General features: G+C 45.9%; 1 protein-coding gene across 11 annotated transcripts in view; it reads right to left on the bottom strand.

The window, feature by feature from the left end:
• Window positions 1–24173, bottom strand: part of REEP1 (receptor accessory protein 1) — a 98053-nt gene extending 73880 nt beyond the window's left edge. For 5 of the 11 annotated variants that reach the window (XM_023618772.2, XM_023618774.2, XM_070235181.1 and 2 more), the window contains exon 1: window positions 23842–24041. In XM_023618772.2, the coding sequence (XP_023474540.1) occupies window positions 23842–23873 (32 nt within the window). In that variant the 5' untranslated portion in view covers window positions 23874–24041. Of the gene's footprint in view, window positions 1–23841 lie in introns of all 11 variants that reach the window. The other 6 variants (XR_011425948.1, XM_023618773.2, XM_070235189.1 and 3 more) reach the window with 4 other exon arrangements.
• Window positions 24174–24386: the final 213 nt, after the last annotated feature.

The raw sequence follows: 24386 nt of genomic DNA, 5'->3' as shown, positions 1-24386 counted from the left end.
GGGGGCAACTCGGCACTTCCTGTGTGAAAAGATCTGATGACTCATATCAGAACTCCCTCAAAGAGTCAGACCTGTTATCCATCATCCCACTTTATGGAATCCAGCATCCGAAAACATCTGGAAAACCAAGGCAAAGACTGTGCCCTTACCTATAGCCACACACACACAAAATCAGAAACAAACGAAATGTCTCACAAACAGAAGCACGGCTCTCACATTTCACGCATTTATTTATTGTCCATTCACGCCAAAAAGGGTTCTCTAGACACTTCAGTTAATTGTGCTCAACTTACTAGAACGGATACTGCCATTAAAAATAATATTTACAAAATGTTTGAAACAGTGCAAAACTGTTTAGATTATCACGTTTAGGGAAAAAGTGGGATACAAAATTGTTAATATGTATAATTACAACTATATAGTTTTACAAATTAAGTTCACAAGTAGGAAACTACTGGAAAGATTCTCTACAATGTTATTGACAGTTGTGGTGGGATGGTAGAAATAGTAATAACTTTTCCTTTCTATTTTTATAAATTTTCCAGTTAATGATGAGCTCATTTTAAAAACATCTTAAAATAAATATAGAAACCAAACAGGGCATGAGTGTCAGGCATTCCCTATCATATAGCTCAGAGAAAATCACCTGTTCTTGATGGAAGTGTGGATCAGATGACAAGAACAAAAGGAAGACAAATGAAAGGACGCACAAAGGATTCGGAAGACCTTTGTTGTCAGCCAGCACATGCTGCTCAGAATCTCTTAGATACAAGATTCAAAGGCACAAATGCAAGTGGTAACAGCCCTGATACTCAATCCGACAGGATTACAGAAAAAAGGGGCAAACACGTGTGACATTAGAAAGGCACTTTCAAGCATGACAGAAGCCAGACTGTGTTTTAAAAGGCTGGCGGTAGAGGAGTAACAGAATTTCTCCTTATGGTTTCAGAACCTCCCTGGGTCTGTGTCACTAGTTCACCGTGACAGCCAGGAAGGGCAGAGAACTGGTCTGAAAACGCAGCCTGAACTCTGTCACTCACTTGTGGAACCCTGGGCTAGTCAGCCTCTCTGCTCTTGTTTTCCTCATCTGTAAAATGGGCCAGTCTCAGTAGAGGTTCTTTTGGTTGACTCAAGCTGGCGTAAACAATACAGGGAATTTGTGGTGAGGACAATGAGCAGTGCAAGAACCCAGGGCAGGTGGGCCTTGTAAGTGTCTGGAACCAGGGCCTGAAGAGTCCTGGGAAAGCCATGCAGCATTTCTGCCACCTCAGCGTTCTCTGAACATCTTTGTCATTCCTTCTTCTCTGCTGGCCCACCCTCCACATGCTCTTCATGGAAGAAGGCAGCCTGCACACCTCCTCGCTCTTACTCTTTACAGCTCCTGCCTCTTGAATAGCTGGTGTCTTAGCTCAGGCTACCATAAGAAAAGACTACAGACTGGGCGGCTTCAACAACAGAAATTTATTCTCCCATAGTTCTGGGGGCTGGAAGTCCAAGAGCAGGGGGCTGGTGTGACCAGATTCTGGTGAGGACTTAAGGATGGCTGCCTTCTCTTTGTGTCCTCACATGGCAGAGAAAGAGCAAGAGGGAGCAAGCTCTCTGGTATCTCTGCTTCTAAGGGCACTAATATCATCATGGGGGCTCCACCCTCATGACCTCACCTGAACCTAATTACCTCCCAAAGGCCTCACCTCCAAATACTATCACACTAGGGGTTAGGGCTTCAACAAAAGAATTTGCAGGAAACACAATTCAGTCCATAGCAACTGGCTACCTCTGAATCTCTCTTCTTTGCTACCAGGAAACATAAAATATAACTGGTTCAGTCCGAGCCAAGAGTCCACCTCTGATCCATAGCCAGGTAGAGAGAGTGCATCATACAGCACAACATGGCTCCCAGGAGCCTCTCCTGATCTCCAGGCCTGTCTTTGTCTTGCCACCTGAATGAAAAGCCATAGGGCGGCAGGTCAAGAGTATTCATTTCCTTTTTGTCAATATTTCCCACAAAACTAAATGCTCATTGAGCATAAATGTCATGCCCCCATGGCCCATCACAGAACCAGGCACACAGAAGATGTTCAATGACTCTGTCATTGCTTTGTGGATAAATGAGGCTGGACTTGCTGAGAGAAGGATAAAGAATTTGTGCTCCAAGGATAGATACAGACATATCATCACCTTCTAGGAGCCAGTGTATGCTTTCCACCTGAATAGTCAAGAAGATTTCCCTTCAAGTCAATGTTTCTTTTTAGTCTTTCCCAAGGAAAATTGTCATCTACCATTGCTTAGAAATCCCTCTATGTGTATGCTGAGCAATAACAAGGTACAAAGTGTATAGAGGAGAAAAGGAAGCCAAAGACAGGCTGTCTTCCTTCAAGGGACTGAGACCTGAGCCCAAGTGGCAAGCCATCAACATTGGTGAAGTTAAAAAAAAAAATGTATGAGTTAACGAATAAAAAAACATGTGAGATGTCTGAGGACAGCTCGATATTGCCCAATGATTGGTGCTAGCTAGCAGTATGTGCTTTGAGGTTGCAGGGCAAAGAATCCACTTTAGTCCAGAATGGTCCAGAAGGAAAACTAGGCATTAAAGACAAGTAGGATATAGCTGGGAGGCGGGGGGTGTGCAGTTCAGGAGAGGGGTAGCAATGACTCAAGTCAAAGCATGGAAAGCTCATGACATATGTAGGGATGGTCACGGAGAACAGTGAAAAATAAGGTCATTTAGAACCACACTGTGGAGGATCCGGAACATCAATGCCAAATTCTAGATTGGACTATTAAAACGACTGTGAACACTAGAAAGGCAAGAGACAGGGGCCTGGAACCTGCACAGGTTCTCTAACGATGAACCATCATTCTGGGGAGCCTTGTTTCCTCTTACAATAGGGAGGCCAGCCTGAGACTATGGGTTTTTCAAGGTAATGGGCACTGCATTAGTTTCCTAAGGCTGCTGGAACAAAGTACCACAAACTTCACGGCTTCAAACAACAGAAGTTTATTCTCCCATAGTTCTGCAGGCTAGAAGTCTGAAATCAAGCTTTCGGCAGGGCCACGCTCCCTCCAAAGGCCCTAAGGGAGAATCCTTCCTTGCCATTCCTAGTTTCTAATGGTTGCCAGCAACCCTTGGTGTTCCTTGGCCTGTAGAGGCATCACTCCAAAATGCCTCAGTTGTCACATGGTATTCTCCCTGCATGTCTCAGTCTGTGCCCAAATTTCCTTCTTCTTATAAGGACATCAGTCAGTGGATTAGAGCCAACCCTAAGCCAGTATGAACTCATCCTAACTTGACTATATTTGCAAAGACTCTATTCCCAAATAAAGTCACATTCTGAGGTCCCAGGAGGACATAAATTTGGAGGGGCCACTATTCTCCCCAGTGCAGACACTGAGTAACTCTAACCCTTATGGGCTGTCTTTAGAAGCTAACGGCCATGTAAGAAACTGTCCCACATCATGCACTGGAAGTGGCTCAAGGCACAGCTGTTACAGGCGTCACCAAAGGAGTCCTTGCACCAAGATGAGACTAGATGACTTCCAAAATTCCTTTCAATTCTACACATGTGTGTTTCAAGGTCCTATCAATTATTTCTGTTCTACTCATTCACCAATTCAGCCCTCTCTTTCCATTCCCACTGCCAAGGCTCTGGTTCAACCTTATTGCTTCAAACTTGACATCAATACACTGCTTTCACATCACTCCCCCTTATAAAAACCTTCATTGGCTCACCCCACCTAAAAGAAAAGTTCTGTATTATAACCTCAAATCCACCTTTCCCACCCAAACTCCCAAGATGTCACTACACTAATTCTCAACTCAACTCAATTCTTCAAACACAACCTGGACATTCTCACCCCTACACCTAACCTCATACCACCTGGAAAGTGCCTCCCTCCCTGCAGAAGGGGATCCGAACTGCATTTGGAAGACTATTTACTTCCCTTTCACGCAGCCTCTCGGGACCAGCCAGTCCAGCCACAGTACTCTGGAATTTCCACGAGTCTTGCTGTTTGCAGAAGCACCGGACCCTGACTCTCACTGCCCTCCACTATTGACAATCCTTTCATGGAGACACGGGATGCAGCACCACTCAGGCAAAGACAAAGCAAAGGCTGTGAAATCGGACAGACCTGATGGCTCTCACATTTAAGAGCTGGGCAAATTCCTTAACCTTTCTAAACCTCAGTGGCTCATCTGTAAAATGGAAATAATACTACCTACCCCATAGCACTACTCTCAGGATTAACTGAAACAATGTACGCAAACTGCCAGTGCAACATCTGATCTAAGAGTATAGATATGTGTCAATAAAAGTACTTATTTGTAGGGCCTGGTCTCATGGCGGAGAGTGGTTAAGTTTGCTTGCTCCGCTGCAGGCAGCCCAGTGTTTTGTTGGTTCGAATCCTGGGTGCAGACATGGCACTGCTCATCAAACCACGCTGAGGCAGCGTCCCACATGCCACAACTAGAAGAATCCACACAACTATGTACCGGGGGGCTTTGGGGAGAAAAAGGAAATAATAAAATCTTTAAAAAAAAAAAAAAGTACTTATTTGTATTACTTTAAAATGGACCTAAGTTTTGCCGTTAGGTTGGGGGAACAAGGCACAGATTTGTGTCCCTCCCACACCTGGCAGCCTACTGTCAAAGACTACCCAGAGTGACAGATATCAGTGCAGGTGGGACCGAAGTGAGCATTTAGTTACCCCCGGCCCATACACACTTCATTTTATGAATGGGGAGATTGGGACCCCGACAGGACAAGTGACTCATCCAAGGTCACAGAACTGTTAAGTGGCAGAGCCACGACTGAAACGGGCCGTATCTGTTTTCCTACATCACATGTTGAAACCAGTTTGAGCTTTGGTTACCTCACCGGCAAAACAGGGCCACTAATGCCCGTCTCCCCAGGTTGCTGTGGAAATACTGCATCAGGCTGGTGACGGAAACGACCAGGTGTAAGAGGAGAAATGGTAACCACCAGCAGCCTGCAGTAAGTGGGCCAGCTGGGGGCTGAGCAGACCGGGAGCACGTGCTCCATGGCAGCCACACGGCTCAGCTCTGCTGCTGCTACCCAGCTGGAATCATCCTGGGGCGCCAGATCTCTGATTCTTCAAGAGAAGACAGAAATCTGGATTTGAGTGTCACATCTCTTAATTTTAAGTGTTGGTAACTGGTTTAAATTTAAAAAACCACAAGGCAAACAAGCACTCGCAGGCTGGTCTAAGCCTGGGAGCCACCACGTTTGTGACCTGGATCCAAGAATAGAAGCGAAAGCAGTTTGCAAACTGCCAAGTTGCACACTGGTGTAAAGAAAGGACCGACCCACAAGGACTGGTATGATCCCTCTACCCAGGAACTGTCTCCAAATTCTGGTTCTGAGATCAGAGCTCCCATCCTGAGTGACTTTACCCAGCCCCACAGCTCCTCGCCTGGTGCCAGGCACGCTGCAACCACAGCCGACCTCATCCTGCCGCCAGCCTGCTAGCCCAGTGGCGGCAGCTCGGCTGCCTGGCTGCCTAGGCATCCGTGTCAGCAGGGGAATTTGCCCATGCCCTGAGGGGAAACCACCTCCCCACCCAGCACCTCATTAAGCTGGATGAGCTGCCTCCAGGGAAGTGCTGAGCCTCAGTCACGGTCCAGAAGATGCTTCAGGGCTGGGCTGGCCCAGGCTGACCTCAGAGTTTGGATGCCAACCTCTTCTGAGATGAGGCAGGCCCAGGTAGGGTGAGCACGTAGGTGGGGCTGAGCCAGCCAGGACAGCAAGCCCAGCAACTGGGCTAAAGTGTTACAAAGGAAGACAGACAAGAGCATATCCATCAGCTCCTTAAATGGATTCTCTTGGGTCTAAGTGGGTGGAAGCCACGTTAACAACTCACCAGCCAATCCTGCACTCCTGACCTGCTCGTTTCCCCCATTGTGTGTCAGGGTGGTGGGGAGGCGATTCCTAAGAGTCTTGCCTTTTTCCTCGTTGGTAGCTTGTCCTCAACAGCTCCCCACCACGAACCTGATAGCGTCCCAACACTTGAAGACTTTTCTGATATGACTGATGGTGACATTAACGATCATGATTTTTGGATATGGTATAACGAAATTTGTCAACATTTAGAAGATCTGCATTTAACTTGGTGAACCAATGCATGATGTTACAAATCACGCATGGATAAAAGATCCATTCAAAGTGTAAGAGAGATCAACCTTTATTAACAAGGTTTCGGGTTCCACATTGCAATTAGCCTTCACATGAAGGAGACTTGCAAAACTGTACAATGCCCTCTTCTCACCTTTTTTTGTTGTTGTTGTTCTGGAAAATGTAGTTATTTTTAGTAAAAATATATTATTTATTTTAACATGTAATGGGTTTTTATTGTTATTTTAAACCTAACCAATAAATACATATATCAAAATGTTTCCATTTTAATGATTTTTTTTGTTTTGGGGTTTTTTTGGGGTTTTTTGGCGAGGAAGATTGGCCCTGAGCTAACATCTGTTGCCAATCTTCCTCTTTTTGCTTGAGGAAGATTGTCGCTGAGCTAACATCTGCGCCAATCTTCCTCTCTGTCATGTGGGATGCCGCCACAGCATGGCCCAAAAAGTGGTGCTAGGTCTGTACCCGGGATCCAAACCTGCAAACCCCGGGCCACCAAAGCAGAGCACACGAACTCAACCACCACACCATGGGGCCAACCCCTCCATTTAAATTTTTAATATGGTAAATATTGAAAGATGTAAGGCACAGAAACAAAAGTTGTTTGGGATCCTCAATTTTCTTAAGAGCATGAAAGGGTTGTGAAACCAGCAAGTTTGAGAACCACTGGTGTAGAAGAATAACCTCGCCCTTGAATGACATGCTAAAGTATTAGGGGTGAAGGGGCATGAAGTCTGCAGCCCACTTTCAGATGGTTAAGCAAGAGGGAAATGTGCATATTTGTATAGAAAGAGATGGAGTGGGTGTGCCAAGACAAGAATAATACAGGTATTCACTGTATTGTTCTTTCAACTTTTCTGTGGGTTTCAAAGTTTTCGAAATAGAAAGATGTAATCAATTTAAAGGATCTTTTGAAACACACTGATGCACTGTATCAATATAAGGATGTCTTAAAGGCCAAAGACCAAGTCAAAATGGGGCCCCAGGGCACTTGATGAGCTGAGGCATTGAACTTCAGATTGTAAGGCTTGACAGGGTGTCAGCTACAGGAGACAAAGTCTAGGGCAATGCTTCTGAAACTTCAGCCTGCATCAGAAGGTCCGGAGAGCTTAATACACAGACTCTGGGGTCCCACCCCCAGGTAGTCTCATTCAGTAGGTCTGGGGAGCCTGAAAATGTACAGTTCAAATAAATCACCAGGTGAGGTGATGCTGTAGGTCCTCAGACCACATTTTAAGTAACACTGCATCCCTCTATAAAGCTTGGACTCCATTATGGATTGAATTGTGTCCCTCAAGAAGATATATTGAAGTTCTAACCCCTGGTACCTGTGAATGTGACTGCACTAGAATAGGGTCCTTGTGGAAGTAACCAAGTTAAGATAAGGTCAGTAGTCTGGACCCTAACATGATATGACTAATGTCCTTATAAGAAGGAGAAAAGAGACACAGACACAGGGAGAAAACCTTGTGACAATGGAGGCAGACGTTAGAGTGATACATCTACAAGCCAAGGAAGGCCAAGGATTGCCAACAACCACCAGGAGCTAAGAGAAAGGCATGGAACAGATTCTCCCGCAGGGCCTTCAGGGAGAGTATGACCCTGCCAATGCACTGAATTTGGACATCGATAGCCAAAGGTGTCATACAAGGGGGCATTTTATCTCTATCCGTTTAATCTATACGCAGAAGATATCATACGAAAAACTGGGCTAGACTCAGATGAAAGAGGAGTGAAAAATCAGTGGAAGAAATATCAACAATCTAAGATATGCAGATGACACCATCTTACTGGCAGAAAGCAGCAATGACTTGAAACGACTTCTGACGAAAGTGAAAGAAGAAAGTGCCAAAGCAGGACTGCATTTGAACATCAAGAAGACAAAAATCACGACTACAGAAGAACCACGCAACTTTAATGTAGACAAAGAAGACACTGAAATTGTTGAAGATTTTGTTTACCTTGGTTCAGTCATCAATTTAAATGGAGATGCAGCCAAGAAATCAAGAGAAGACTGAGACTTGGAAGGGCAGCAATGGAAGAATTAGGACAGATCATCAAGTGGAAGGAAGTGTCATTAGAGACTAAGGCCAACGTTATCCACACCCTCGTATTCCAAATTACTATGTATGGTGCGGAAGCGGGACAGTGAAGAAGGCTGACAGGAAAAAAAATTCATTCATTTGAAACCTGGTGTTGGAGGAGAGCTCTATGGATACCCTGGACTGCCAGAGAGACAAACAAGTGGGTCCAAGAGGAAAGTAAGCCTGAACTATGACTGGAGGAAAAATGATAAAGCTGAGGCTGGACCACTATGGGCACCTCGTGAGAAAGCAGGATTCTTTGGAAAAGACAATGATTCTGGGAAAATTAGAAGGCAGCAGGAAAAGAGGAAGACCAAATATGAGATGGATTGACTCCAGAAAGGAAGCCACAGGCATGAGTCTAGAGAAGCTGAGAAAGGCTGCTGAAGACAGGACATTGTGGACATCACTCATTCATAGGGTCACCAGGAGTCAGAGCCAACTTAACGGCATGTAAAACACACAGCCTCCAGAACTGTGAGAGAATAAATTTCTGTTGTTTTCAGCCACTCAGCTTGTGGTACTTGGGGGCAGCAGCCCCGGGAAACTAATACAGACACCACAGAAGTACGCCAGCAGTAAAAGCATGAACTAGAGATAAGCTTGCTACCACGCCTAAAGGTGCAGAAAAGGAAAATGCCCATTCTTTAGCCATGACAGTGGGTGGAGAGAAAAAAATTATTGCCCCTGAGAATCTGTGACCACTAGCCTGCCCTCACACAAGTCTGCAGCCCAAATTTACAGCACCCAAGTAGTTAAATAAAAAAACTCAAGAATTTACCTTCTAATGTCTAATACTCTAGTGCCACTAGACCCCCAGCAGAAGGGAATGTAAATCTCTGGAGGAACCTCCCCTTAACCCAGGTCTCAAAGAGTTCCTACAGGTAAAGTCTCAAGGAACACAAGCTCACAGCAAAATAAACAAATAAATAAAAACTTTTAAAATTGGAAAATGTAGAATGTACCTCGATTAAGAGCCAAGAGAAGTAAGAGACAGTTGATTTTGACTTTCAAAAAGAGTTTAGATGCTAGAATTATCAGACTCAGAATATAAAATAAATGTTCAATACGTTTAGAGGAATAAAAGTGAATTTAAAATATGTGGAAGGAACAGAGACCATAAAATATGACCAAATAATTTGAAACAGAACTAAATAGGATTTCTAAAACATAATAATTGAAATTTAAAAATCAGTGAGTACATTCAGCAGCTGATTAGATATGGCTAAGGAGCTAGATGTGAAGAAAATTATTCATAATGCAATGGAGACAGGGAAACAAATCAGAAATAAGAAGGAGTAAGAACATTTAAGATGCATCTAATGATTACAGTGCTAGCGGGAGAGGGAAAAAGGCATGGGGTGCAGAAGCAATGTTGTTAACTGTCGATAAATTTGAAAAATTACTAAAGTGAATGAAGTCTTAAGCTAATATTGACTCAAGAAAATACAGAAAATCTATAACCATTAAAGAAATCGAATCAGTAGTTTAATACCTTCCCACAGAAAAAGCACCTGGCCCTGATGATTTTACTGGCAAGTTGGCAGTACTGGCAATAGATGACCATTTTACATGCAAGAAAGAAACTCAATCTTACACAGACTATTCCAGAGTACAGAAAAAGGAGATACCTCCCCAACTTAGTTTATGAGTCTAGCATAATCTTGATATCAAAACCAGATAAGGACAATATAACCACACCCCTCACAAATATAGCTCAAAAAAAATCAACTAAATATTAACAAAATGACTCTAGGATTATTCTAACAACAACCAAGAAGAAAAACAACTTTATGACCAAATTGGGTTTATCCAGGAAGGCAAAGTTGGTTAATGGTAAAACTAATTAATACAATTTGCCACTTAACAGATTAAAGGCCAAAAATATATATTATCATCTCAATAGAAGCTTTAGATAAAATACAATACCATTCATTATAAAAACTCTTAGCAAACTAGGAAGAGAAGAAAATATAGAGTGATAAAGGATATTTCTGAAAACTCTACAGCAAACACCACACTTTGTGGGAAAATGTTGAAGCATTCCTTTTAAAATCAGGAACAAGGCAAAAATGTCTGCCTTCGCCACTATTAGTCATCTTTCACTAGAGATCTTTTTTTTTTTTTTTTTGAGGAAGATTAGCCCTGAGCTAACATCCGTGCCCATCTTCCTCTACTTTATATGTGGGACGCCTGCTACAGCATGGCTTGTCAAGTGGTGCCATGTCCGCACCCGGGATCCAAACCGGCAAACCCCGGGCTGCCGAAGCGGACTGTGTGCACTTAACCACTGCGCCGCCGGGCCAGCCCCAAAACTAAAGATCTTAACCAGGACAATAAGGGGAAGGAAAAAAAAGGAATCATTACTGGAAAGAGACAACAGATGACATGATGATTTATCTGGAAAGCCCAAAAGAATCTACAGTTTAACACGGTTGCATTCTTCAAATAGTTGGAAGATGAAAATTTTAATCAGATGCTAAATACGCTGGCATCAACAAACATCAAGTACCCGGGAATACACCTAACAAATGATGCACAAGACATTTACAGCAAAAATTATAAAGTTTTATTGAAAATCATTAAAGAAGAACTAAATAGAGATAGATACCATGTTTATGGATTGGAACACTCATTATCTTAAGAAAATCAACTTTTTGTTGTCCCATACACTCAATGTTATTCCAATCAAACTAACAGATTTGTGTCAGTGTGTGTGTGTGTGTGTGTGTGTGTGTTGTATGTAACACAATTCTAAGATAGTTCTAAACATAAACATCAAAGAGGAAAGTGCTAAGGCACTTTTGAAGGAGGGGGGATTCACCATGCCAGATAGGAAGAATGTTCCCAAAGCTACAGTAATTAAGACAGTGGAACAAAATAAAGGCCCAGAATCAGACTCACGCATCTATAGAAACTTAATTTATGACAGAGCTGGGCATTGCAGATATAAAGAGAAAGGATAAACTTTATAATAAATGGTGCTGGAACAATTGGTTTTTCCTACGGAAAAAAAATTCTGGAGTCCTACTTCACATCATATACAAAAAACATCTCAAGAAGGATTAAGAAATCAAATGTGAATGGCAAAACTATAAACTTGCTAGGAGCAATATAGGAGAATATCTTCACGATTTCAAGTAGGTAAGGTTTTCCCAAGACACAAAAAGTAGAAACCATAAATGAAAAAATTGATAAAACCACTGCATTAATATTAAGAACTTCTATTCATCAAAATACACCATCAAGAAAATAAAAACATAAACCACAGACTGGGAGAAGACATTTGTAACATATAAGTGACAGAGGATTAGCATCCAGAATATTTAAAGAATTCCTACAAATCAGTAAGATAAGGACAAGAGAAAAATTGGCAAGACTCGAACAGGCTCTTCACAGAAGAGAGAACATGAATGGGCAATAAACATAAGAAAACATGCTCGATCTCATTAGTATTCAGGGAAATGCAAACTAAAACCATAATGAGATTCCATTTTGTACCCACCAGAATGGCAAAAATTCTAAAGTGTGACAATATCAAGTGATGGTAAAGATATGACATAACTCAAATTGTATATTTTGCTGAAGGAAAATCATTTTGGAAAAAAATTTCTGAAGAAAAAAATGTGGAGGGGACTTGCCTAGCCAGATAGCAAGAATTTTCATAAAGTTATAGTAATTAAGACAACGCGGTCCTGGTGCAGGCTCAGACAAATTGATTAATGGAACAGAATAAAGAGCCTGGAAACAGAGCCAACCATCTATGGAAACTTAATTTATGTTACTTGGTCAAGGGAAAGATGCATATACCCCACGCCTCAGCCATTCCATTCCTAAAGAAATCTGTGCACAGGTGCACCCGGAAACATGTATAAGAATGTTCATGGCAGAATTCTTTTCAAAAGCAAAGGAGAAAAACAAAAATCTAGAAAGAACCTAAATGTCCCTAAACAGTGGTATATTGATACAAGGAAGGTAATGCTCTATTTTTCAAACTGGGTGGTGAGTAAAGGAGTATTCATTGAATTGTTACCCATTATACCCTAACCATTTCTCAGTAATTAATTTTTACAAATCAAAGAGAGTCCAAAAATGGAGACAAAATAAGACATTAGAACATCAATGTTCTCTTTTCTGTAGGTTCTTCTTAAATGAACTCCCCTCAGCTTGGTGGCAGCAGGGCCAGCAGTCATGGGTTTGGTGGCTGAATAATGGCCCCCAAAGATATCCAAGTTCTAACTCCTGAAACCTATAAATGTTACCTTATATGGAAAAGAGACTTTGCAGATCTGATTCAGTTAAGGATTTCAAGATGGGGAGATTATCTTGGATTATCCAGGTGGGCACTAAATGTAATTGTGAGTCTTCTTCTAAAAGGGAGGAGATGAAGATATAAAGACAGAAGAGAAGGCAACGTGACTACAGAGGCAGAGACTGGAGTGATGCGGCCACAAGCCAAGGAATGCCAAGAGCCACTAGATGCTGGAAGAAGCAAGAGATGGATTCTCCTCTGGAGCTCCCAGAAGAAAACTGTCAGGCCAACACCTTGATTTTAGCCCCAAAAGACTCATTTCAGGCTTAAGGCCTCCAGAACCGTAGAAGATTAAATTTCTGTTGTTATAAACCACTAAGTCTGTGGTTATTTGTTACAGCAGCAGTCTGTTACAGTCGACTAATTCAGTGGGTAAGGATGTTCAACCTCACTCATCTCTTTGTCCCAGATTGTTTTCACTCAGCACACCCTCTCCTCTGCCTTCTCCACTCTCAACATTGAATGCCACATTGTCTCCCAGGCAGAGAGAGACAGCAGTGGTTCAATCCCTTCATATGTCAGATGCACTACTTCCCCTGCTGAATGGGCTCCTCTCTACAATTTCCAACCAAAGCCAGAAAAGTCTTTCCAATACACCCACAAAATAGCTACCCAATGGAAAGAGCACTGGCAGGTAGGAGGGACATTTGAATTCAAATCCAAGTTTCCCACTGACTGGCTATATGACCTCATAAACTTCTCAAAGACAGAACTGGAACTCACTCATCTTTATACCCCTGGTTCCTGGTGTAGTGCTTGACACAAAGCAAACAGTCAATAAATGGGCAGTGAATGAATGAATGAATGAATCAATCAATCTTGAACAAGGATGGAAGGCCTACCCACCAGAAAAGAAAATCCTCCCAATAACTCTTATCTCTCTCCCTCCACTACAATAAGGGAAAAGATTAAAATTATAGAGGTTTAGAGTTGGAAATTCTTAGGGTTGGATGCCTTGAGTTCATTGTCTCACATTAGCACCAATTACTGGGTATCTTTTCCTTCTATCAAGCCAAAAATTTGTCTTCTAGTCACCTACTGGTCTGAGTCCAACTCTCTAACCACATAAAACAAACCTCCTTTCTTCCACATCAAAACACTTTGAGAAACTGGACGCCTGGCCTCAAGTCTTGGTCTAGCCAATCGGGCTACTGACCTTAATGAATGACCTAAGTCCTCCTGTCCCACCGTCCTTGTCTGTCAAACACAGCCTGGGATCACTAAGATCTCTTCCAGCTTTAAGATGCAGTGTCGAAAACATCACCCCTCATCATTTTAACCAATCCGCTGGGGTTTTAATCTCAATACTTTATTTTTTACTTTTCCAAGAGGCCCATTCCTCTCTCCTCTCCACCTCAGGATCTGCTGCTTTTTCATATTTTCAATTCTTTATTTATTTTTTCATTTTAGAAAGACTTATTCTAAAGTCTCTAATAGTTATTTTATATAAATAATATATAATTAGTATACGTTATTGATTCATTGATTGATCGATTGAGGGAGGGTGAATCCTGCTGCTTGCAGTGTTCATTAACTCCTGCTTAGGGCGGTTGTTGCCTCATGCGTTTTGTAATTTTGGTGTGTGAATTCATGTTCTTTGGGGCTCATTCTGTATGATGTGTACTGAGAGCCCTTAGAGAGACTGGATTAATTTCTGCCAGATGCCCTAGGGGTATCACCGGCCCAGGACCAATTTTTATGTGAAGCACTCATTCAGGGGTACTCAGACCATGCAGGATATGTTAATTTAAACCTCAAACCCATATAAGGACAGGTCCATGGATAGTTTCAAATTCCCAAACTTCACTGTCACCTCCCTGTGCTTGTGGGTCCATCTTTCCACTCAGGTCTCTACTACGGAACATCCCTTCAAATCTCAGCTTTATGCAAACATCCAGCTCTGACTTATTACCTTCACAGACTCAAGGTCCCTCTTTTCTCTACGGAGATATTGAAACCAAGCTGGGCCAGTCCTTGACTTATATTAAGGTATATTAAGGATGGCTACAAATTATTTGATACCCCTCCTATTGAGAGGTGAAGTCTAATCCCCCATCTTCAAATCTAGGATGGCCTTAGTGACTTATTTGGCCAACAGAATGTACCAGAAGTGTCATCCTGGGACTTCTGAGATGAGAGCACAAAAAGTCTTGCAGTTTCTACTGATGCTTCTTGGACACTCACTCTTGGAGCTCTGAGCCACCACATAAGAAATTTGACTATCCTGAGGTCCCCACGCAAGAGAAATCACAAGGAAAGACCACATGGGGAGGCCTTGGAACACATGAAAAGAAAGATGCCCAGTCTACCAGTGCCATTTGCATCACCCAGTTGAGACCCAGATATCATGAAGCAGAGATAAGTTTTGTGTCCTGGGTCCTGTCTAATTCCTGGCCCACAGAGCCAGGGGAGACGTTAACAAAACGGCTGCTGTTTTAAGCTAAATTTCAGGGTGGTCTCTTATACAGCTGCTACAGTACTAGCTTCCACCCTTGCAAAATGTTTTCCTCTCTATCTTGTCTCCTGGCAAATTCCCTCACTTCCTTAAAAGCTCAGCAATGCACTTAAGGGGATCCATGTTATATTTTATCCAACATTTTTAGAAAATTTTTTATTTGGTTTTATTATGGGAGGAGTTTCAGAATATTTAGTTTTCCGTATTTCCAGAAACAGAAATCAAACTCTTCATTTTACAGATGAAAAAACTGAGGCTTAGAGAGGTTAAGTCACTTGCCACGGTCACAAATCAAGGTTCTACAAACCTAGGTTTTAAAAAGGATCTTCTAACCCCAAAGGGAATACTAAGTCATCGTTCACATATTTTTTAAACACCTGCTACCAGCTTAGAGCTGCCCTAGGCACTGGGAAAACAGCTGTGAACACGATAAAAGTCTCAAAAGTTATGAAGATTAAATCCTAGTGGAGAGAGAGATCATAAATAAGTAAACAACTGAACTAAAAGCACAGTGTCAGGGTGTGATAAGGGGATAGAGTGGTGTGTGCAGTGTACTTGGAGAAGGGGGTCAGAAAAGGCCTCTCCTGCAGAGGTGACATGTGAGCGGAGACCAAAATGGAGAGAGGGAGAAGGCCATGGACGAGCTAGGGGAGAGGCAAGAGAGAAGAGCAAGTGCAAAGGCCCCCGGGTGGGACAAGCTTGTCGCCTTCCAGGAACAGTGAGGAGGTTGGAGCTGAGTGAGTATGGGGAGAGCAGTGCAAGGTGAGGTCAGGGCAGCGGGCAGGGGCCTTGCTGAGTCTTGTGGAGAATGGAAAGGAGTCCATTTTATTCTTAGTGCGATGGGAGGTCTTTGGACAGTTTTTAAACACAGCAGGGCAAAGGTATGACCTATCCCACATGTTAAACAAATCACCGAAGGGACAAGAGTAGAAGAAAGGAAAACAATTAGGAGAGTTTTGAAATGATCTGGGGGAGCAATAATTTTGAGTGGGAACAGGGTGGCGGCAGTGGAGGTGGGAGTCGGTTGGATGGGGGAGTATTTTGAAGGTAGTGCTGAGAGGACTCGCTGATAAGACAGGATGACACAGCACACAGGGCCTGGCCTGCAGCATTGACAGATCCTGCCGGATGCTGCAGCTTCCTCAGGACGGACACAGGGGACGCAGTTCTTCTCAGCCTCACGTGCTCATGAGAAGAAGCCCCTGTGTGTTCCTGTAAATCCACCGTGAGTCCCCAGCGTCAGCTGTGTTGCACCATGCCTCTTTTTCAAGGCAGGTTGTCTCCCACTTGCCTCTGAGTAGTATGACCCACTCAGCTCCATATTCTGGCTGACAGGCATTGCCTTGGTAGTCTAACCCCAAATGTGGCAAAACTAAATTTTACACATCACAATTAAGAAGCCTACCTGCAAAAGGTTCACAGTTGGGCACTGGGTTTGTGGAGTCCAATTATGCCATCAGAACTCATAAAAAGTCAGAGTTGGGACCTGTCAGACCAGAAAGGATGAACCACACTCTAGCACAAATGGATGACTTGGGATTGAATTTACAGCCAATAATGGGAATCTTAGGCAAGACCATTTCTTTTCCTTTTACACAGGAGATGACGGTACCCTGTCCCCTGATTCAGTGCTTCTCAAGCTTCATGGGGATCCTGTTAAAATGCAGATTCACCAGGTCGTGGGTGGGGCCCAGGATTCTGCATTCCTAACTATCTCCCGGTGATGCCAATGCTGCTGATGCACAGACCACTCTTTAAGTAGTGAGGTCCTGACTCATTCGTGATCCAACATGCATTCATTGGGCACCTTCTACACATGAAGAGCCGTGAGGGAGACTAAGAAACAGATACGGTTCTTAAGGGGACATAAACGTATCACAAGGTACAAAGTGACAATGCCACTCCAGAGACCCAGAGGACAGAAATCTTCCTTCAGTTAGGGCACCCAAGGGAGGTTTCATGCAGGAAGGTGAACGGAGACAAACATGGAGAGTGTAATGAAAATCGTAGGGCACCTTGAGGGCTTCGGCCATGGAACAGCATCGGTTCTTTACAATTGCTAATTTCTCCCCCAAAATTAAGACCTCCTTTTTGAACTCCCAAACAGAATAAAGAAAAGGGGTCAAAAGGGGCGTGAGAGATTTTTCTAATATAAGGAGGTAAAGGAGTGTGTTAAAACTCTCCCAGTTGCAAGAGGGGGAAAAAATCCCCATCTTACACCAACTTTAGCAAAAAACGACATTTACAGGGTTGCAAAGCTGGTGAGGATTAATCCATTCAACACACATCGTGGTCACTGGGGCTGTTCACAGATGTTTAGTACAATTATACTTCTCCACGCACAGGCATGGCCATATGATCTTCTTTGAACAATCAAATGTGAGTGACACATGTCACTTCTGGTTAGAGGGACTTAAGAGACAGTGCCTGACTCTCCATCTTTCTTTCCCTACCACAGTGAATCCTGGTGCAACGCTAGCACCCTAAGACAAAGGAGACGCAGTCAGCCTGGGCCTCTGGTGATTACAACGAGCAGAGTACCTCTGCCAGCCCACAGCGAACAGGCAGCATAAAGCAAGAAATAAACCTCTGCTGTCTTCAGCCACTGGGATTTGGGAGTTGTTACTGCAGCATAACCCAGTCCAGCCTCACCACTACAATAAACAGTTAATTAACATAAGCGCTAGTCAAGGCTTTCATTCTAGGATATGGACCAGCTCAAGGCATCAAAGGAGAAGCGGCAGGAACCGGGGCCTGAGTAACTAGAATCAAGGCTCCCGTGCCAGCTTCCTTCTCTCTCTGCCCGCGTCTCATCTCTGTTTCTCTCTGCTTCGCTGTATTTGACCCTTTGGCCGACAGGCCTTCTCCATGTGCCAAGGTGTTTAGCCACCAGCTGCCCCACCTTCATATCTTTCCAGCTCTGGGCCCCATAGGCAAGGCTCTCCTCTCCCAGCTTCAAATCAAAAAACCCTGGGGAAAGATCTGTGGCTCAGTTGGGTCACATACCCACCTCTGGACCAATCTTTGTGCCCAGGGAAATGTGTAGCTAGGCCTGGGTCACATGCCCACTCCTTTGGCTGAGTGGCACAAGGTAGGATGGCGTATGGTACCAGAAGGGAATGGGAAACTTGTTTTGAAGCCCAAGGTACCAACCACAGGCACCTATAAGGAGGTAGAAAAGATGTGAAAGCATAAGTCACAAAGAAAAGAAAAGGCGGAATTTAACTGAGCTGTGACTGGTGAAAGGCAAAGAAAAAAGGGAAAAAGTCGAATAGGCATGATCATCCTAAGAGGAAAGAGGCAGACTAGAGAGCCACTAGGCTGGACAGCTCCCTATGCCAGAAACGAGGAGGCACCTTTGGCCAAAACTGCCAGGTGACTGACAAGGCCTGGTGTGGGCGGGATGTCAGAAGGTAATGTCAACTCAGGTACAGGATGCTGCTCTCTGTTTACTAATTTAGGGAAGCATGTGAAACTCTGACAGTGGGACAGGCCTTCTCGGATCAGGAACCCATAGAGCAAATACTGAACCAACGTGTGTGCCCCCACTACCATCTTCCCTGTGCAAATCACTCAGGGGACTCTCCCCGCTGAGCCCAACCCAGCTTCATACTCTCCTCAAGACAGTGTCCCAAGGCAGCTTCCCATCAATTATAAGAGATGAAACTCATTTGCCATCCCTGGTCCTGGTACGCACGCCATGCTTGAAGGCCTATACCAGATTGTCAAGATTCCTTCAGACATCCCTATTGCATCCCAAATATTTGGTCCTTTATCTATATTTCCTTTTTCTCTATAATCCCAGGAAAGCCCCGGGCGTGACTAAAAAAACGCAAAGGGAAAACAATGTGCTTCTGTGTAAAGACAGATAAGATTTGAAAGTTTAGAACAAACAATATATATATAACTAGTCATCTTCCAACCCATCAGGGCCTTCCCAAGGCCCAGAAGTGAGAGGAAAATATCCTCATAGCCCAAATGCAACCCTCCTTAGCTCTCGTTGGTTCCTGGAGAAATTCCCACAGACACCAAGAATCCTGGTAACCGGGTGGGCATGTGTGTGGCTCATCCTTGGCAATGAAATTCCAAAGGGGCCGTATGCAGTGACTACTGCACGGCCAAATCTTCCCCTCCCCCAGTTGTTAAGCCCCCTTGGAAAACATACACACACAACTCACCTACACAATACAAAACAGCAGCCTCACTAGCTGCCTTGACTCCCTTTTCTCTTGTTCTTCTCTTCCTCCCCACAAATAACACACGCTCTGAGGAAGATGGCGCGCTTCAGAAGGAAAGGGAGGACTGAGCCAGTAAGAACCAGGTGAGACCCTCACTTGTCACCTCACCTTCAAATAAGACACAGTGGGAGAAGTACACAAAAGCTACTTCCCAGCAGGCAGGCAGGCAGGATTAATCAACAAAGAAGAGGGCAGCAGAACAGTGGTGAAATCTAAGCTGGTATTCTTCACTTCCTTGAGGAGACTTCTCTTGTTTATAAACAAACATGGTGCTCTTGGGCCAGGGGAGCCTAGGGCCCTAGGGGAGCACTGGCTCTTGGAATTATTAAGACCTCCAAGGTGATGCTGGCCCACTCCCTGTCTCCTAGACCAGGAGCAGGGCCCCAGGGTGGGTGCAAGTTGCCCTGAGGACTGACGGTGGATGAGACCAGAGCTGGGACTAGAAGCCAAGTTTGCTGACTTTCAGCACAAATCTTTCCTCTCACAACCCAACTGAAATATTTACCCAGCTCCTACCCTGGACCACTCCACAGTGCCAGGAAACAAATCCTCAACCAACTTGAACCCTCCATTAACGGGATCATTTTTCTGCATTCCGCTTTTGAAAAGCAGACCCCAAAGAAAGGCAAGCTTATGTTTAAGAATTTATGGCCTTTTGTTTTTTTTCCATTTGTTTTGTAACCGTTGGGGGACATCTTGAGGACACCCCATATTCCTTCCGGTCTCCTCTACTTGAACACCCCGACCAGGGCACACAGACTTCAGGCTTCAAATCACAGCCCTAGGATGCAGTCAGAGCTTCAGCCGTCAAACTAACACTCTGTTTTAAGCATCAGACTGTACTTTCTAAAAACTAACATTTGTAAAAGATGTACAATGTGGAAAAAAGGGTTTTTTTCTGCATAGCTACCAGTTATTTAGAAAATTTGTTGAATTAGGACTCTCTTCTTCCCCATGCAGTGCATTGGAGTTTTGGTCTACTAACCCCATGAATGGTGGGAAGTTCTGGATCCGTTTAGCCAACAATCTGGGCCTCGGCCAAAATTCTGTCCGGAGATGATGAGGCAATAACCGCTCCTTGGAATAAATGCTTCAGGAGACGACATTCTCCCAAAAAGCCACAGAGCAACCTCTGCATGCCCCCTCCAGGGCACACAAACACACTCAGCCCAGTTTGAAATTCATTCGTGCCTCGGCCTTGAGTGGTTTGTAAAGAAGACAAAGTATTTTAAAGGAGGCAAGCAGCCCAGTCCTAAATGAGCTCCCGTGTTCCATGCAGATATCAACCAGCTTCTGACAAGGCCAACCTTGCTACCGCACTAAGTATCTCTTCCTTAATTCTTCCTAGGCGGAGCCAAGGGAGTTAGGAGGAAGACAGCTGGCAAGATAGCAGCATGTCAAATTGGTCCTCACTCCAACAGCTTTGCCCCGTGGGTACAAGCCTGTCCTGATGCCCACTAACCTCCATCCCCAGGGGACAACACTGGTCAGCTCCCCTGCTTATCCCAGGGCCTCTGACCTCCTTCAACACAACCCACCTTTAGTGCATGCACTCAGGTGCCAGGTACTGCAAAAAGAGCCTTGGGAGGGGGTGAGAGGTTGGAGAGGGAAATAAGCCACAATCACTGCCCTAAAAACGTTCACAGCCGATGGTGACTCAGACATCTATAAGCACCGGCTGGCTGTCCCTAGGCGCCACCAACTTGTCTTAAGGCCTCTGGCTGGAAGGAAGACACTCCCTCTCTATCCTCAGAACACAGTGATACGTCTTCCTTAAACGTTCTTCTATGTGACAGAGGCTTATAAAACCATGAAAAGATTGCTTACAGGAAATGGAACTTGTGGATAAAATCATAGGACAGCATACCAGAGGTCTTGGGAGCTTGAAAGAGATCCATTTAGGACAACTGTCAAGGACAGGCAGAGGTAGAAAGGGCGTTGGACCAAAAACCCAGAGCCTGTTTTCTTCACCAGCTCACCTCATGTCCTTGGGCAGGGCACACGCCCTCTGCAGTTTTAGAGATGAAGGGAAGGCTGGAGCAGCGCTTTTCATTGGCAGAAAAACCCATATATTTTCCAAATTATATTTTGTCTAGAAGCTCCACGTATAAAACAAATGAAAGGGGAGTTGCTCATGTTGAAGCAGGGCTGGGGAGCCCAGAGCCCACCCACTCAGGCTGGGTGGTCCTCAGAGAAGCCAGTTTGAAAACCACAGGAGTAAAGTCTAAGGGCCCCTCAGGAGCTCTTACGCCCTCTCTTAGGTACCTGGGACGACAGAAGGAGGGAGTCATCATTGATTTGACACCCTCCGTGGTGCTTGGCAATTTATATATCATGTGTCATTGAAATCTTTGCAACAGCAACATGAGGTTAACTAGCTTGTGAACTAGGATCTCTCGTGATCTGAGTTGTGAACTGGGATCAGCTGGCAAGAGGCAGCACTGGGATTTGAACCATGGGTTGTCTGACTCCAAACACAGTATTCCTACTCTTTGCTAAGAGGTTTGTGGAAATTTGGGCTGAACTGATAATTTCCCTGAATGGTAAATATAAATATATATGCATATACGCATAGGGAAAAACATCTTGAAGAATATACCTCCCAAAATTACCATTTGCTATCTCTGTGTGGTGATAATGTGGATGATTTTCAGTCTATCTAGATTTTCTGATGTTCCTATAATTAATAAAGTATTATTTATGTGAAAAAGGCACTGCTTATTAAAGTGGTTTTAATAATTCACAGCTGACACTTCCATGGGGGGTTTCTATAGAGAATTAGGGACTCGGGGGCTAGGTGGTACTCCTGACCTTTCGGAGCTGACAGTGGGAATAACAACCCCAAATTTCACAAACTCTCCCTTGGGGCAGAGGGTCCTGGGCTGACCAGAGGGGTAGCTATTACGGTCATTTAAGTTCTCTGAAGCTTCACTTTTGGGGAGTATAGTTGTTTTAGAAAGTAACAGCAAGTCCCTGAGACCACCCTCCGCAAATGTGTGCCTTTCCACACCCCTCAGCTGCCTTTATGTAAGGGGAACGGTGTTCATAAAATCAGAGATGGTCACATGGACCCCAGATCAGAAGCCCTCACTCCCCAGTGCTCCTGCCCCAGCCCAGTAGGACCCATACAGAGTGAGCCCTCCAGCCAGGCCAACTAAACTCTCCAGCCCCACCCTGAGGCTCCTCAGAAGCCACCTGCAAATACGAAGATCAGAGCACCACCTCAGGAGAGAAAGGACCACCCTGAAGTCAAGACCGGCTTCGGTCAGGCATGAGGTGGGGCGAGGCGTGCCAGCTGCTTCCCTGCGTTATCATACCAGCTCTGCCCGCAGAGATCTTCCACATATTTAACACGCCATCTCCAGGTACAGCACAAACCCCAGCAGTCTACATGAAATGAACTTGGGGGCTGAGAGGCAGGGACACTGGCTTTGGCAGGAAAGCCCAGAATGGTGGCCAGGATACAATGCTGAGAACGACTTCAGAAGCCTGCCCCTGACTGCTTTGAAAATCAGTAAAGGATAGGAGATGGGAGATGTTTCAAAACGTGGGGAGTGATGGTGCACAATTAACCAGCGTCCAGAGCCGTCCTTCTCAGACAAAGAAAAAGCCCGAGGCGCACCACCCACCCCGACTCTTCCGACCAATTTCAGCCCCGGCTTCCTGAGCAGGTGGCAAACCTGTCCTGACTCAGGCGAGAGCGCTTAGGGAAGCAGAGGTTCTGGACAGCCACGTCTAGCTGCAAAGGCGAATAAATCCACGAGGGTGGGAGCTCTTCAAAGGTCTCCTCAGCTCTGGAGCTTGACAGAGAAAAACGCCCCCCACGCCCACCCGCAATGACTTCACACAGGCCTCACCCGAGATGACTCTGCGCTCTCCAGCAAGGCCTGGGAGGTGTCATCGCCACCATCCGGGTGGCTACCCGTCACTTGGAAATTTCCCGTGAATTCTTGGAGATGCCTGCCCCTATGTCCCCCTCAAACCCCCGCCAAAGGAATCGGACTCGGGGACGCGAGGCGTCTACCCCAAGATTCATATAGGTCCTCCTAAGTCCCACTTGCCTTTGCCGCTGTCAATTCTGAAAAACCTAAAAAGGAGTATTTGTTCAACCCCGTTAGGAGCCCCGCCTCCATCTCGCCGCCCTTCTCCGCGCTCACCCCTCCGGGCAGCGCCCCAGGCTCGTCTGGACTCGGTCTGTCATTTTCACCTGACAAAAGCGTGGCGGCGGCGGGCGACCCCGGCCAGCGCTTCTCCCAGGGGAAAGGGACGCGTGTCCTCGCGGAGCGCCGGTCGGGCCCCCCTCAATCCCCCACCCGGGGGAACAAAGCGCAGCCCCCGGCGGAGCCCCGGTGCGCCCCCGCGCTCGCCGCCCCGCCTGCCGGTCCCCCGCGCCCGGGCCCGGCCCGCAGGGCAGCCGCCGCCGCGTCCTGTGCCGCCCGCTCGCCGGCGTCCTCGGCAGCTACTGTACCTGCTAAATTTAGCGGCCGCGGGGTATTAATAGCCGGGGCGACCGGGGCCGGGCGCTGCAGGGGCGGCGCGCAGCGCGGGGGCCGGGGGTGGAGAAGGAGGGCGAGGAAGGGGCGCGGGGAAGAAGGCCACTTACACCACCAGCCTGGAGATGATCCATGACACCATGGCGGGCGGCAGGGCGGGCGCGCGCGGTTCGGCTCGGCTGCGGGCGGCTGCGGCGCTCCGGGCACGTCCGTCCGCGCACGGCCGCCGCCGCCAGACTGAGCGCGCCCGCTGCCCTGCCCGGCGCTCGAGCGTCGCGCAGCCGCGGCACGTTCCGGCGGCGGCGGCGGCGGCCCCAGCCCCCCGGGGCTCGGCGGGCCCGCGGCGATTGGGCGGCGAGCCGGTCGGGTGCTCACGGGACCCGCCCCGCCCAGACCGCCCCGGCCCGCGGCTGAATGCGGGCGGTTCCTCCGCGCGCCCTGATGCTCGGGCGCTCGGATGGAGCCCTGGGGAGACCCAGATGACAGGGCGGAGACCCGGGTGCCGCCGCACCCACAGTGCTATGGTGGGGAAACTGAGGCCTGCACCTGGACCTTGGGGATCTGTCTACACCTGTTCTGGTTGGGATACAGTCGTCCTTCACTCAGAAGGCTCTTACCTGCGTCCACACCTGACTCCTCCAATCTGTCCCCTACA

The sequence above is a fragment of the Equus caballus genome, chromosome 15, assembly GCF_041296265.1.
Source record: "Equus caballus isolate H_3958 breed thoroughbred chromosome 15, TB-T2T, whole genome shotgun sequence".
Taxonomy (NCBI): domain Eukaryota; kingdom Metazoa; phylum Chordata; class Mammalia; order Perissodactyla; family Equidae; genus Equus; species Equus caballus.
This window is presented reverse-complemented; position numbering and strand designations above follow the sequence as displayed.